This window comes from Oxyura jamaicensis, chromosome 11 (assembly GCF_011077185.1).
Source record: "Oxyura jamaicensis isolate SHBP4307 breed ruddy duck chromosome 11, BPBGC_Ojam_1.0, whole genome shotgun sequence".
Lineage (NCBI taxonomy): Eukaryota > Metazoa > Chordata > Aves > Anseriformes > Anatidae > Oxyura > Oxyura jamaicensis.
The window spans coordinates 14,518,861-14,533,990 of record NC_048903.1 but is presented as its reverse complement, the minus strand read 5'-3'; the positions used below and the strand labels follow the sequence as shown (position 1 = coordinate 14,533,990).

The window sequence follows — 15,130 nt, the reverse complement described above, 5'->3', positions numbered from 1 at the left end:
CATCTGCTAATGCTGAGTTCCTATGAAAAAGAATCTCTAAGTACTGATTTTAGTTATCTGTTATCATCAGTTCTATTGTTTTAAACAGTTCATTTTCAATGTCATTATTACCTGAATAGTCTTACCATTTTTGCCTTTATCACAGTTATAGGATCAGAAGATTGATTGACAAGACATGCAGTTTCCCTAGAATATTAGTACATCTGAATTTCATCAACATAAAATAGAATGGCTAAACACGGAGGAGGAGAATCTTGCCAGTGCATTTTCATTGCACCTAATCCTTCGACCAGTATGAATAATTCATAGTGAACCATCCATAGCACAACTTTCTGCCCTGTCCAAAGGTCTGTTAAAGATCTAGATATCTTGAAGTCACATTTCAGAGCTTTAAGAGGAATATAAATGGTGCTTTTATTTTGTACTCCTACACAGAGTGGGAGGACAGGGAGGGCTGCACTTCCTATGCTTCAAAGTTAAAGGTAGGGCTCCTCTCACAGGCAAAGGATTCTCTTAAGTCCTGATCCAGTGATGAACTCTGTTACATGTTATGCTAGTTTAGGGGACTAACTGAGCTATCTTTTGAAGACAGTTGGTCTGTTACACTTGGTGTACCATAAGTAAATAATCAACTGTAAGACAGTACATGACAAGTACGGGCTGCCTCTTTTTAGGAAAAGTGAAGCATAAATGCATTCATAAAACAATCCTGCTGTTTCCTGTTTGCTTTGTGATGGATTTCAGAGCTGTCATAACTAATAAAATATCTAGATTTTATCTTACAGTTGCAGGGATTTGCTTAAACAGGCCATACCCAACTGCTTGTACAGCTACCAAGCCTAAATTCAAGCAGTTGGTTTTAGCTAACTGCTTTCCAGAACCATTGTAACAAGCCAAAGAGCCAAACAGTCAGTGCCCATACTGATGGAATCGTTAATGAAGTTATCTTGAGTGCACTTGGCAAAACTTTGACACTTAATTTAAATGCCAGTCGTCTGTAGTTTGCATCATAATGCTGTACTTTACATTAGTAGTTTTCTTCTGTTCATTTATGATGCCTACTTTTTGTTTGTTTGTTTTTAATATGAGAAATGAGGAAGCTCAGTTGTGTATGAGCAAGTATTTAATCTTTGGCAAAGCAATCAGATTTGTGTTAGTTCTAGAATATCTCATTACTCTGCAATAAATACCAATTTAATACATTTAAATACCAATGTGAGTGGTTCAATTACCTTCAATGGAGGGTCAAATAGGAGTATTTCCTTATTTGCCATTTGTTGACAGAGGATTGCATAAAGATGTTTTAAACAATTTCAGTCAACTGCAGAAATACAAAGGCACTATTCAGAGATAATGTTGTCTTTGTTCATATAGGAATAATTAAAGACATGCAATTTTGTTACCTCGTTTTAATAATTGCTGCATGTTCTGCATAGCACTTCTTTTGAGCAGCCAAACAGAGTAGTCTTTCATGACTAATTCAGACTGGCAATTTAAATGTCTTACTCTTCTTCTGTCAGATCCTCTGATAGTAAAATGTTATGTTGTTAAGAATTCCTAACATTTTCCATTTGCAAGAATTCTATATGTTAGAAAACAGAATAAACTCAGTTATTCTGTGAGTCATTTAGAACCTACAGAAATGTGATCAGCTGTAGAGCTCTCAAATTGAAATAGGTAACCAGTGATTCTAATGCTTCTTTCATAATAAAAATATTTTAGTATGTATAAAGTCCATTAACTTAACCTAAACATTCGGTATGGTACCAAGCCAGATATTGCAATCTAGTGAAACTCAGTAAAGGTCTGCTGAGGTTATCCTCATCAGACAGGGCCCCAGACCAATAAAACATTACATTTGTACCTTTCTGATTCTGGGATAGTCGTTGGTAACTGCCCATGTACAGACTCGATGCTGTTCTGAAGAATGGGTGAATTTGGTTGGCAAACATAAAAGCTAGGGAAGAGTTTAGTTAACTTAAATTCTCTTTTGTTTAGTGTGTTCACATGACTTTGTGCTGCCTGGTTTGGGGCAGGATCAAAAATGAAAATGCTCTGAGTTTTACTCGTGGGATCTCTGACTTCAATAATACATGTGTATTATTGGAAACCTCATGAGAGTCAATTCTCACTAGTTTCCCAGAACATTTTATTTCCCAAATTGGTATAAAAGCACTCTGGAAATGCTTGCAGTTCAGAGACAATGTTCAGTTCAATGGGAGTGCCTGGGTGCTTAGCACTCTAAAAGTCAGTCATTTATTTAACAACCTGTGGATGGATTTAGGGGGCCAGACCTGTCACTTTATGTTGGAAAATCATGGATCATGTCCCTGTTGCTGTGTCTCAGAACCTTGTTTAATTCACCCAGTGCTTCAGTAACATGGGTGCATCTGTATGAAATGCCCTTCTGAGGGAAACAGAAACAAAATACGAAGGCAAAATACACTTCACCTCTGTTAGCTGCCACTGCTGTCAGCTTTGCAGCTACCACCCAGAAAAGGGGCTGTAGGTCATAGCAGAGAGGGAACAAACTTCTTTAATTACCATGATTTACTGCCATTGGTTTGGCTGTTTGCTCATGCTGCTTCCCATGGGTAAAGATATCCTTCATCTCTACAACACTTCCCATAATTCAGCTCCTTCATTCTGCTTTGCCAGATATGTTGCTTGTATTTTTTCTACCTAATTTCACATCTTAATTTGCTCATTTTGATTATAGTTTCCAGAGTATTGACATTTTGACCCTAACCTGAGAGGTGCTCAATAACCCATCTCTCAAAAAGTCAGTTAGCGATATCAGGTATCTACTATTTCAGGTCACTCTGTACTATACTACTGGCTATAATTCTTGGAAATAGTTTTGCTTATGACTGTAGTAATGTTATAGTCTTACATATTTTTCATTCTACTGCCTTAACCTATCTGAAGAGGTGAGTCTACCTCATTACACATTCTCTTAAGAAACAATTATTTATTTAGACTGCCCACATGATGTGGGATTGCTTTGAACAGCCTTATACTGGTATTGGTTGAATATCCTTGCTTTGGAGGAAAGAAAAATTCATGGCATGTGTGAGAAAACTGTATATCCCTTTTCAAGGCTAGACCCAAACCTCATTCTAAACAGCTGGCACTTTTTGTCATCTTGAGGGGATTTTGTAGCAGGCTGTTGGTATATGCATGGGGGACTGCCATCTCTGAGCATGCATTTGAAACTGATCTGAAATCACTGTTGCTGTTCTCCAAGCTGCTGGCCAAGAACTAGCTCTGTTACAAAATACCGTGTAGACACACAAGCATTATGCTGAGCTTGAGCTAGTAAGCCCAGTCTCTCAGCAGCTACATTGCTCGGCTGGCTTGCCTCCAGCTGCCTTGGACCACATGCAGATTGAATAGAGGGCTAGTCCCAAACATGAAGATCATGTCTATACTTCATAAAACGACTACCATTATCCACCTATAAAACCTGATGGAAGGGACTCATCTCTTTCTGTTTCTAAGATGCTCATGATTCCAGAACTGGAAATGGTCTAGCAGAACAATCCCACAGGTGGGACATGTGAGCTAGGGGAGGCCCTCCTCCAGCAAGGTGGAGAATGGTCTTTTGTGATACTAAAGGCCCAGAAACCTAGCATCACATCAGAGCAGAAAACAAGAGTTTGGCTTTAATTAAAACGAACTGTAGCTAAGGTCATTTCATGAGTTTTCACTACAAAGAGGAGAAAAGCTTCAGTATGCTGTGACGTGATGGTCCCAAAATACTGTAAAGTGAATTCCGGATATGGAGGCAACTTGTGGTTGTGGACCTCAGATAATTTTAAATAACCAGCAACTATTGTTCTTAGGTCATCTGTTCTTATCCTATCAATTTCAAGGAAGTTCTACATTTACATTTTTATTTATTTTAAGTAGAACTAAAAGCTGTACTTTGTGCCTCTGATACGTGCTATAATTCTCGTTAAGATGTTTGAATCAATGACTTGAGTGCTGGACAGTTGGGAAATAACACAACAGAAGTCTTGGATCAATGTCCACTGATGTCTGTGGGAAGGTTTATGCCAATTTCAGCTGGCCTTTTGTCAAGTCTTTTAAAACTTTGTGTGAATATTTGGAATCATTTTAATGGGTGTGAAACTACATTTAACTCTGCTTTTTGAGAGATTTTTCATTTTGAGTATACACACACTCACCTAATGGTATAGACTTCATGAACTTCTTTGGCCATGGTTTTAACTGCTACCAGTTTATGCAGAATGTTTCTAGCACTCTCGATTATATATATATGCTTATAACATTGAATAAAGCATTCTGGAAATGAAAAGTATTGCTTAGACAGTACATGCACATGTTTTCTAGCACTTGTTTTAGCTGAGATATTCCTGTCTGTACAAACTGGAACTCAGTTTTGCGTCAGTCATTATTTAGTAGTTTTGTCTAGCAGAGACATTGCAGTAAATTTATTCATATGTTTTAATTATCAGTTTCATTTCATTAGGTTTCTTACCTCATTATTTGTATTTTGCATCTGGATTAGAAACTCCTGCAACTTTATTATGCATGTGTCCAAGCTGTTGCCTTTAATTTTATTAGCATTTAATGAAAATGCCTTGTATGCAAACAGAAAATCCACAGCCTTAAAGCTCTTCTAGTGTAGAGCAAGGGTTTCTTTACTATCTTACTATCTTAGAACCCTTAGAACCCCCCTCCCCCCTTTTTTTTTTAGGCAAGAAATACAAGTTTTGAAAAATCCTTCTCTGTGTGGTGTGTCTCTCACTGTCAGCGTTGTGTTTCTAATGGAGGGTCTGGAGATGCTGAAACATCAGAACTAATTAGATTTACAAACCAGCAAGCTCCCAGATTGTTCACTCTGAATCTAAGAACACAGAGGGAGACAAATGGGAGCAGCCTTTGTGTGGTTTCAGTAAAAGGCAAATGATGGAAACAGGTATGTTAGAGTGGGACTCAAAACCATTTTATGTGGGTTTGAAATCATGGGAGATTTACTTGGTTTAGAATAGCTAGGATGAACTTCCAATGGTTTAAAACATTCCTCTTCAGTTTATTGAAAAAATCTCAAAGCAGATTTTTATTATCATTTCCCTTATCTAAATTTCGTTTTGAGATTCTTCCTCCTTTTGAACTATACTGAGAATATGGAACAAGTTCCTTAGTTTGTTGATAGCACCCTGATACCGAGGAATTTTACAAAAATGTATTCCGGTCTGAAAATTCCTTTTGCTCAGAGCTAAGCAAACACTACATAACAAATAACAAGTGGGAGGAATGTTGCCTTCTCATCTCTTCTCAACTTGTCTGCAAACAAACTGCAAGTTCCTCTAATTTACTGATTCAGAATTATTTGCTATCCACACAGATCAACGTATGTCTTTCAATTTACTTCCCAATGGTATGGAATACCCCTTACAGAAAGACAGCAAATATGTGTTGTGAGGGAAGAAAAAGAACAGCAAATTCCAACTGAGCAGTCTCTTGGGTTTTCCTTTCCACCATGTTCTCACAGTTACTGCTATTGTTAGTGATAGCCATAGTGGGAGAGCGAGGAGGGAATAGATAGGAGTCCCTGGTCATTTTCATGCTGTGTTGTCTAGACTTACTAAAAATGGTAGATTTGATCAGCCTGCTTCCTCTCATAGTGTTATGATTGCAGACAATCTGAAGAAAAAAATGGAGTTTGGACCTATCCAATCCTCTTCTTGTCGGGTCACAAACCCATCAAAATTAATGGAAAGGCATTATTGAGTTCTGATTCAAGGATAAGCACATGTATAGTTAAAGCTATGCTGGCAATATGAAAACATAATGCATAAAATTTCCATGACAATTTTGACAGTAATTGTTCATCTACTGAAATACTTGAGCTGGAGAACCATATTGCATATAACTCGTGGTTACAGTGATGTTTCATGTTTTGATATTTTGTAGGAAAAATTCCAAAGAACCTTTTTTTTTTTTTTTTTTTTTTTTTTTTTTTTTTTTTTTTATCACACTGCCCAGGAGTACAGACTAGCCAAAACCTGACCTTCTTCAAGGAGCTGGAATTCCTTGGTAGTATAAAGTTAGAAAAGATGATTCTGTGCTAGTATCCTGCCTGTGTGCTCTGGGATTTCTCAGCTGGCATATTTTCCAGACAACATGACCATAGCCATAGTCCATTTTACTTTACCTAAGGCTAAAATTCAAGAACCTGCAAGAAAAGCATCTGGCTGTTATTGCCCAGTTGCCCACTTAGCACCAATCCAGAGGAGTGCATCTCTGTCAGAAGCCAGGTCAGCATTCTCGGCATTACTTCTGAATTACTGAAGATGTTATTTTAATGTGAATCCTTGAAACCATCCCATACCTGAAAGAAATGGAAAATGATCTGTGATTTAGTGAGTAACCAGGCTGCTCCGGGGTGCTTCCCCTTTCTTCATGACAACTTCATAAAACTAGATGTTACCAAAAGAAGTTATCTTTCATTCTCACAATATACTTCAATTTGGAGGACATGTCTGATGCAAAACACAAAGAAAAGAAGTCTTATTGGAGATTTGGGTTCATTTCTGCTGAGGAAGAAAAAAAAAGTGCCTTTGTGAGGCACTCAAGTCAGTTACAGCCTAGGAAGTAGTGCAGCAATATGCAGTACAGGGTCCAGAACTCCCTCTGCCTTTTTTTTTTTCCAGAATTCTCAATCTGCCCTTATAATGTTAAATATAGAAATTACATTTGGGGCTGCATTTGGTAGAAGTTGGTGTACATCAGGGATAGTTTCTTACAGGAAAATGTAGAAAACCCTTTGTTCCATATGGTTTGAATCATTTACAAAATTAATCCTACAGGAATAATTTCAGATGTGGAAACCTTTAAAATGGGGAAATAAAAACCAGATTTACTACATTTATGTTTTACATCAGAAAAAGAAAATAAAAAGGTAGTGACTAGTTATCAGTGCACTCTAGCAGATAAAGATTGCCTCTCAGAACCACTTTTAAATTGTTTAATGACACAAAAACATAAGGATTAAAATATTAGTCTTCTTCCCTACAGGAAAGTACTTTGCCATTACCAAATATGATTTGATATTTGAAATATGCCAACTTATAGCATTAAGCAGGAAAGTTAAATTCTTGTCAATGTTGTCTCTCTTATTTATCAGGGGCAATTTTAACTTTTCTTTAGAAAGTTAAGTAGATATAGATGAAGATACTTAATTATGAATTTCTGTTGAAGAGAGGAGAGGGGGTAAATTGTTAATCAGAATAGTATCTATTTTTATGTTCATATAAATTTTCAGGAAGCAATTTGATCATCTGAGTTCGTAATATGGAATCTCTTCTATTGTCAAAATGAAGATCATGGTACTATTTTAGGAGCATTACTATTAGAACCCCATGAAAAATGCTTATACTGGGGAGTACTGTGAAGATACTATCAATTTGGAAAGACAGAAGTGAATTTCCATGAAGCGGGCATAGCATCTGACTACAGACTATGGAGTACCTCCATATCTCTGATAAATCTTTTAACTGGACTTAAAGTCAATTCTAGCATTTGCTTAGAAAACAGTTAAAGCTGTGAAGATTTTACACGTAGCTTTCTATTTTCACTTGTTTTACATGTTCTGTTGAGTTTTCCTCATGCGAAACAGTTCTGAAAGTGCAGAAAATTTCACAAAGCCTTTAGAAATACAGTGCTTGCATTAGTCATTAAAATTTACTCTCTTTTGAATATCCTTGGCATTCTGGATGCAGGAGTTTAAGCTAAAGAAAGCATCAGTTTCAGAAGGGAATATGTGATACCTGTCTAATATGTACATTTTCAAAGAATGCTTTTTGAGGAAGGAGGTGGAATCATGAGCTTTGAGGACTTAAGATGTCAGATGAGATGGTTTGTAATTGACATTTGTTTGTCTGCACATATTTTTCTGAAGTATTAGAGAACTGTAGTCCTCATGGGATGTCAGTTTTGGCAGGAGGGTATTAGCACATGGTAGAGCTCCACTGATCCAAAACAAAAATCTGTATCTAGTATTATGTATATAATGTAATAGAATTACCTGATGAAACTTTGTGGTTTTTGACTTGGTAAAAAGGAGTGTTTATTACAACGTGTTTTACAAAACCGAGAAATGAAATAAAATCATAACTGATTAATGAGCTGCATGGAAATACTTCCTCAGTGCCACCCGCATTTCTCTGGCCCTGATCCTGGAAACACTTCATCACATGTGCAGTTTTATGCATAGATACTATGTGAAAAATACAGCTTAGTTTTCCCATACTCACTTCTGTCTTTTAGGGATCCAAAAAGGAAAACAATTAAGATACTTGATTTCACTGATCAGTTTTCATTTGTATGAGGGCAAAAAATATAAACTGCTTTATGTTGATTAAATTGCTGGGACTTGATTACTGAATGATGATACTAAAATTTTTAGATGCTTTAACTTTGCACTGCTGTACCATAAGGTGCTTAGGTTTCTACTTAGAGTAACCTTATGCCTGGATTAATATTGCTTACAAAATTAGTCATGATACTGTGTGAAGGTGCTATGCTAATGCTGTGGGGTACAGCATTCTTGTTCTCTGTGTTACCAAGCATAACACCTGGTCGTCTTCAAAGTGAAACAATGCATATTTAATTGGGAAGACTATCTAGATTAAATCTTGAGTAAATGTATTTTAGAGGAGTACATTTCAGTCTGTCTAGAGGCTTTGGAGCCTTTAAGAGCTAACACATTCCAGCTGTGAATCTTGACAGTCTTTCCTCTAATTTCTGCTGTTTTTGTTTTTTTTTTTGTTTTTTTTTTTTTAGTCAGGTTTGATAAGGACACAGAAGATCGAGTTCCTTATATCTCCGTTACCTCAGCGGCTAGCACAGGAGCACAACTACACATCACCTGCTGGACACCATCCTCATGTATTATATAAACGAACAGCAGAAGAAAAGGTGCACCGGTACACAGTAGAGTCCAATCCCAAATACTTTTCTCTTGGTCATCACAGAACTCACACTTCCCACAAGTATCATGCTCAAGCGAATGGTTACCAACATGGAAGGTTTCAAAAGCAACATTTTTGTGGACGTCGCAAGAAATGTATGTAAGGAAACTTTCTCTCCTTGTTTGAGATAGTGCCTCTTAGAGACTGTATGGTGATACTTAGGTGCAGTTCATAGTCACCTATATGATGGAGACAATAATTAAGGACAGTATGGCTATAAAGGGAAACAGATATGGGAAATATGATTCTTCCTTTAAATTGATGTCATCATCTTTTTTTATTAAGCCATCAGATCACCATTTAGTTCTCTTTTACTTTACCTAGATTAAAAGATCTCTTGTCTTTTTTTTTTTTTTTGACATCACCATAGTTTTTGATAAGCCTTTCTGTTTTAGATCACTGCTTTTGCACAGTTAGGGATGCCAAGTCCCTAAACTGTTCTCTGTTAGTCTGGGGAAATAGAATTAATTAGGCTTGAAGATGGAGGAGAAACCTATCACTACTTTCTAAGAGGATAGAGAATAAGTCTTTCAGAGCTCACCATCTGATAATGAAAGTTTCAGCAAGTGAGATCTTCAAAAAGAACCTCCCACGTAAATTGTTTAAATAAAATTTTGGAGCCACCTCCTAAAAACATACTGGAGCATAGTATCCTGCCAAGATCTGTTCTGAGTCCTTCATTTGGCCTTCAGATTTCTGAACATTTTAGAGCCCCCTTGGATCTGTACTTGGACATTCAGTTGATTCTCTTTGAAAGCTGATCTGCTTCTGAGTTGCTTAAGGAAGCTCTCCAGGACTGCACACAGTATTGAAAACATTGTCAGTCTAGTTATATTCTTCCAACTTCTTACTTGTGTTGTGAGAAAATGAGCAGGTTCCTTTTTCAACAGGCATGTAGGGAAGACAGAGAAAAACAAATAGAAAGGAAAGAACGAGAAAGGAGGTAGTGGAAAAGATGGCTGAGGCTGAGGCCTGTCTGAAGCGAGAAAACTGCTTTTTAAAATGTGACTGCTTCTTCAAAAATCATTCTCCTCACTGATTTGAAAGCTAGACCTCAAATGCCAGATGCAGAAGTCTGTGATTCTAACTGTACATATTTGCATTCTGATGCAGGTCAAAGCTACCTCAATGCATACTCCCTCCCCCTCCTGTCTGGCTTTCCTGCTGCCTGCTTCAGGGCAAACAAAATGGTGCTAAGTTAGCTATTCTGCTCTGCAGTGTTTAATTTTATTTGCATTGTCCACTGTGGTCTTATTCCTTATTTTCTGTACCCCCCATGATTGCTTGTCCAAATTCAGAATTACTCATGTCTTTAGTTTTTACATAATGCTGGTCCCTCTAATAAATGAACACATTTTGGTTATTGCATTTTCAAAACCTCCTGGGATTTGAAAAGATATTATCATTATTCCTGTCTTAGAAGCAGGACTCCAGAGACTCAGGAGATGTCACAAATAACCATTGCTGTTGGATACCAAATCAATAAGCTGAGTTTTCCTTTAAAATACTTACCAGAATATATACTCCTGTAATTGTGTATGTTTATCGGTATGTTTAGTGATTCCACTTAGAGCCATCAGTTTTTATCTGGATTTTTGAGCTGGGTTCCTGGTAAATGAAGAACATACAGTTAGCATCCAGCTGTGGTAAGTTTAGTGTAAATGATTTGCCCATCATCACTTAGGAACTTGGTGTCAGAGGCACTGTTAGAATCCAATTAAACAAGACTTCCTTTAATTATCTTAACTATGCAACTCTTTCTTTTCACATCCTGCAGTTATTCACCTCATGCTGTACATACCTGCAACCTTCTGAAAGGGAGGAGGAGTTTGAAAAAAATAACAACCTAATTCTATACCCAGCCTTGGCTAATATATCGAACAAATCTCTCTCATGTTCACCAAATACAATGCAGTCCTGCAAATAAAATCACATGTGATCACTTAGTTCAGTAGGGGCAAATAAGGGATGTAGAAGAAAATTTTATTTATTTATATATTTATTTTTGTTGTTGTTTTGACTTTTTCTTTCTTTCCAAGATCTGGAATTATATTACTTTGAAATTTTCAGCAACATCCAGTCCAGCCACCTCAGATAGAAAACTTTAGATTTAATAAATAAAGGTGTAAGAACTGAGTATGCCGTGGTACAGAAGACAGTTCTCTGCTACTAACACTGCCTATAGTCAAGTTAATTTATCCTAACTTACGAATGAATCCAAGTTTGCTGAACAGAAACAAGGATGAGTATGCTGCCACTTCTAAGGTCATAAAGGTAGCTTGTCCAGCTCATCGTCTTTTGAAATTTCCTACGCTGGCAATTTGTAAGCACTAGAGAAGTCAGTTAATCTTTCAAACTCTTCATCACAATCTAAATATTTTTAGATCATGAGAATTGACTGGACTGTAGTCATTAGATCATGCTCAAAACATATTGCTGCATAAGTTTTATAAGTAGCAGTGAATTTAATCAAAGAACAAAACTCCACTGCTTGTGGATCAGTCTACAGGACATGTAAATATAAGCACCATTTTTTTATGAGTCAAGTGCCTTGAAGTTGTATTGCTTTCAAAACATGGAAACTGATGTGCCCTGAACTGAGTGCTTTACTCTTGGGTGAGGCATGTCTTCATGTCTTGACGTGCTTCCAGAAGAGTTCTCTGAGCTTGTAAAGGATAATTGTTTATAATGAGTGGTGTTTTAAAATCTTACTAATACAGTCACTTGCAATGTTAAATATAGTTCAGAGTGACTTAATTCTTGAAAGCAGATTACTGTTGTCTATTCTGTGGTATTCCTGATTTCCCAGTTTGAGGTACTAGGAAGTAGCATCTGTTTTAGCTCTGTCATTGAAGTAACTTTCTGATGAGGCACAGGCAACATTTTTTGATTTACCTGAGGCTCCTTCACTTGCGTCATGTTACATCCTGTGTCTAACAAACAAACAAACTGTACTGTTATCCAAATAGTTCACGTGGCCTTAAGAAGTGGCCTTTGGGTTAATTCTTAATGCCAAGGCAGTGTAGCTTTAGGCAAAAGAAGCAATGAGCAATAGGAGAATTATAGGATGTAGAATATAGATTTCCTTTCCCATTTTGGTCTCTCTGAAGAAATGGATTGGAGACATTCCATGACTGTTCCATCGATCAAGCTATACAAGCACAGAGGGAAAAAGTGCACCCCAACAGTAGTGTGTGCAGACTGGATGCGCATATCCTTTTGTCAAGATCTGATCGCTGTTTCCTGACACTTACCTATGCTAAATAAATACATTCCCAGCAGAAGCAATGTCAGTGGCAAATTTGCCACTGAATAGAAGGCTATTGTCAATCCAAATGTCAGGTGGATGGGAATCTTACTTGTGGTGTGTCTCCTTTCTGGTGGTGGAAGTCTGTTGTGGAAAGGATTTTTTTTATCAGCTGCTATGTAAGTAGCACATGCCAAACACTTCTGGATGTTATGAAAAGGACAGGACAAATGTAGGTATTCTGTTAAAAATTCTGTGTGTATTTTTTTTTTTTTTCCACAGATGCTACCAATTTATTAGATTAATTCTTTATTTTGAACTGCTTACAGAATACGTTTTTTCTCCTATTTCCGTCTCCCCTATAGCCATCCTACCCTGAAGAATGAATCCTTACTCCCTACCCTTAAGTACTAAATCACATGCTGTAAAAATAATATAAGGCTCTAAACCTGTTACTTCCTTATCTGATGAAACTGATCATGGGTGATCTGAATCCTTCCCCAAACTGAGTTTTATTTCCTTTTTAGATGCACCTAAGCCACCCACAGAAGAGACATACATTCGCTCAGATGAATATGGGACTTCTGCTAGGTTCAAAAGATCATCTGCTAAAATTCAGAAAAATGGAAGTCTAAATGTTGAAACCCTTGTTGTGGCAGATAAAAAAATGTTAGAGAAACATGGCAAGGAAAATGTAACAACATACATTTTAACAGTGATGAACATGGTAAGATCTGATGTCATTGAAGTATGTTTTCCCTGTGAAATATTGTTATGTCAGATTATCTTTCATTACACAAATGGTGATACCAGAAAGAGCAGGCACAACTTAGACAAGCTCTTTTTCAAGTCTCATCTAATTAGTTACTTAGGCCAAAAAAATTTTTAAAATGATTTTTTGGTTTTTCACAGCTCTGACAACACTACTGTAGGGTAAAAGAATATAAATGGAGAATATTTTAAAATGTTAAATTTTAAAATATGTCTTGTGTAGTACAAAGAAATCAGGTATGCTGAAACTGAAACTTTTATTTAGTTTCATCAGTCTTACTCTGTTTAGTCTGATGTCATTCCTTGAAACAAAAAAATAAAAAAACATAAATTTATTTTGAGTAACATAATATAACTAGAAATACGTTTTCCTTTGTGGCTTCGTTCTCCTTTAATTTTTTTCTTCAAAACTTGAACTTTGACACTGATTACACTTGATCTAAGAGAACAAGGACAGAACAAAGTCCATTGAAATCAAGTTTTCAAGTTTTTTTAATAAATGGAGTGGTTTGGGGAATAATTCTGGGTTAAGCTCTTTTGGATTAATCCTACAAGGTATATAATTCCATTAACTCATATTGAAAAATGAAGGTGAATGTGATAACTCAATACTATTTAAGTCTATTTAAAAAAAGTCTATTTAAAAAAGTCTATTTAAAAAAACATTAAGTCTATTTAAAAAAACATTTTTAATACATGTAGATGATATTTCATTTTCAATAATCACTGCAGGTCTCTAGTTTGTTTAAAGATGGAACAATTGGAAGTGACATAAACATCATTGTTGTGAGCCTTCTTCTTTTGGAACAAGAGCCTGTAAGTTGTATCAGAATTGTTGTTGTATGTACTTCATTTGATACTGTTCGCAGGGAACACTGGATGTTCCTCTGTTATGTACATGAACTTGCATTAGAAGTCTTTGTCATTCTTATGACATCAAGTGTGAGAAGAAAACTGAAATCACAAAAAGCTCAATAAGTGTTTTCTAGATTTCACTGCTTTTCCTTTTTTCTTTCGATACTAAAACCTTCATTTTCATAATGTTCTTTAGAAACTTTGAAATGCATCCAATAAGATAAAACATTTTCCTGGAGGAGGTTGGAATGAGAAATCTACTTGTAGGTTTTGAAGTAGGCTCTCAAGTGGGATGATCAGAAGAGGGAGAGAGTAAAAAGTTCCAAACTGTAGACAGCATGTAACTGAAGGTGGGAATGGATCTGATTTTCTGGCAATGGTCCTGAAAGAAAAGAAAAAAAAAAATATCTTTCCTGATGAGAATAAACTTTTGGGGGGTTAATCTACTTGCATAATATTTTTCCTTTTTATTGTATTCCAACTGCTGACTTTGAAAATATCTGTGTCTGGTGAATGCTTCAGTTTTATTTTATAATTCTAATAGATGAATTCATCAACTGAATTGGTCATCACAAATGGTAAATACAGGATTGCATAAATTCACATAGAAAAAATGCAAACAAAAATAATTCCCTGTTACCTAACCAACTCTTCTTCCTTCAATCACCTTTCTCAAGTACTGATGAAAGCACCTTCTTTCTGTGTCTGTGAAATACCTACAGGGTGGATTACTGATTAACCACCATGCAGACCAGTCACTGAACAGCTTTTGTCAATGGCAATCTGCTCTGGTTGGGAAGAATGGAAAGCGCCATGACCATGCCATCTTGCTTACAGGTTTTGATATCTGCTCTTGGAAAAACGAGCCTTGTGATACTTTAGGTATGATAAGAAAACACATTCTGAGAAACTCATAGATGTCAACAGCAGCATCTTGATTCACAGAGACTGAAATGTTTTCAAATAACAAAGGCCAATTTTGTATGTAATGTTAAACTTCTTGAACAGGAAAGAGCTGTATTATTATTACATATATTTCTTTGAGGTACCTAGAAGAAAAAGAGTATTTCCAGTATTATTGCCCCAGCAAAAGTGGACAAATAAGCTATTTGAAAACATCCTTCTGGATTGTCACCTCTTCAAGGAATATTGAGACTTTGAAAATAATTCTGAGCCACTCTGATATATTCTATTCTATTCTATTCTATTCTATTCTATTCTATTCTATTCTATTCTATTCTATTCTATTCTATTC

General features: G+C 36.3%; 1 protein-coding gene across 5 annotated transcripts in view; it reads left to right on the top strand.

Moving 5' to 3' along the window:
- ADAMTS18 (ADAM metallopeptidase with thrombospondin type 1 motif 18) overlaps positions 1-15,130 on the top strand; it is an 80,796-nt gene that overhangs the window by 19,553 nt on the left and 46,113 nt on the right. For 4 of the 5 annotated variants that reach the window (XM_035336855.1, XM_035336853.1, XM_035336856.1 and 1 more), the window contains exons 4-7: positions 8,815-9,097; positions 12,777-12,976; positions 13,753-13,836; positions 14,598-14,757. In XM_035336855.1, the coding sequence (XP_035192746.1) occupies positions 8,815-9,097; positions 12,777-12,976; positions 13,753-13,836; positions 14,598-14,757 (727 nt within the window). Of the gene's footprint in view, positions 1-8,814; positions 9,102-12,776; positions 12,977-13,752; positions 13,837-14,597; positions 14,758-15,130 lie in introns of those variants that run through there. The other variant, XM_035336858.1, reaches the window with a different exon arrangement.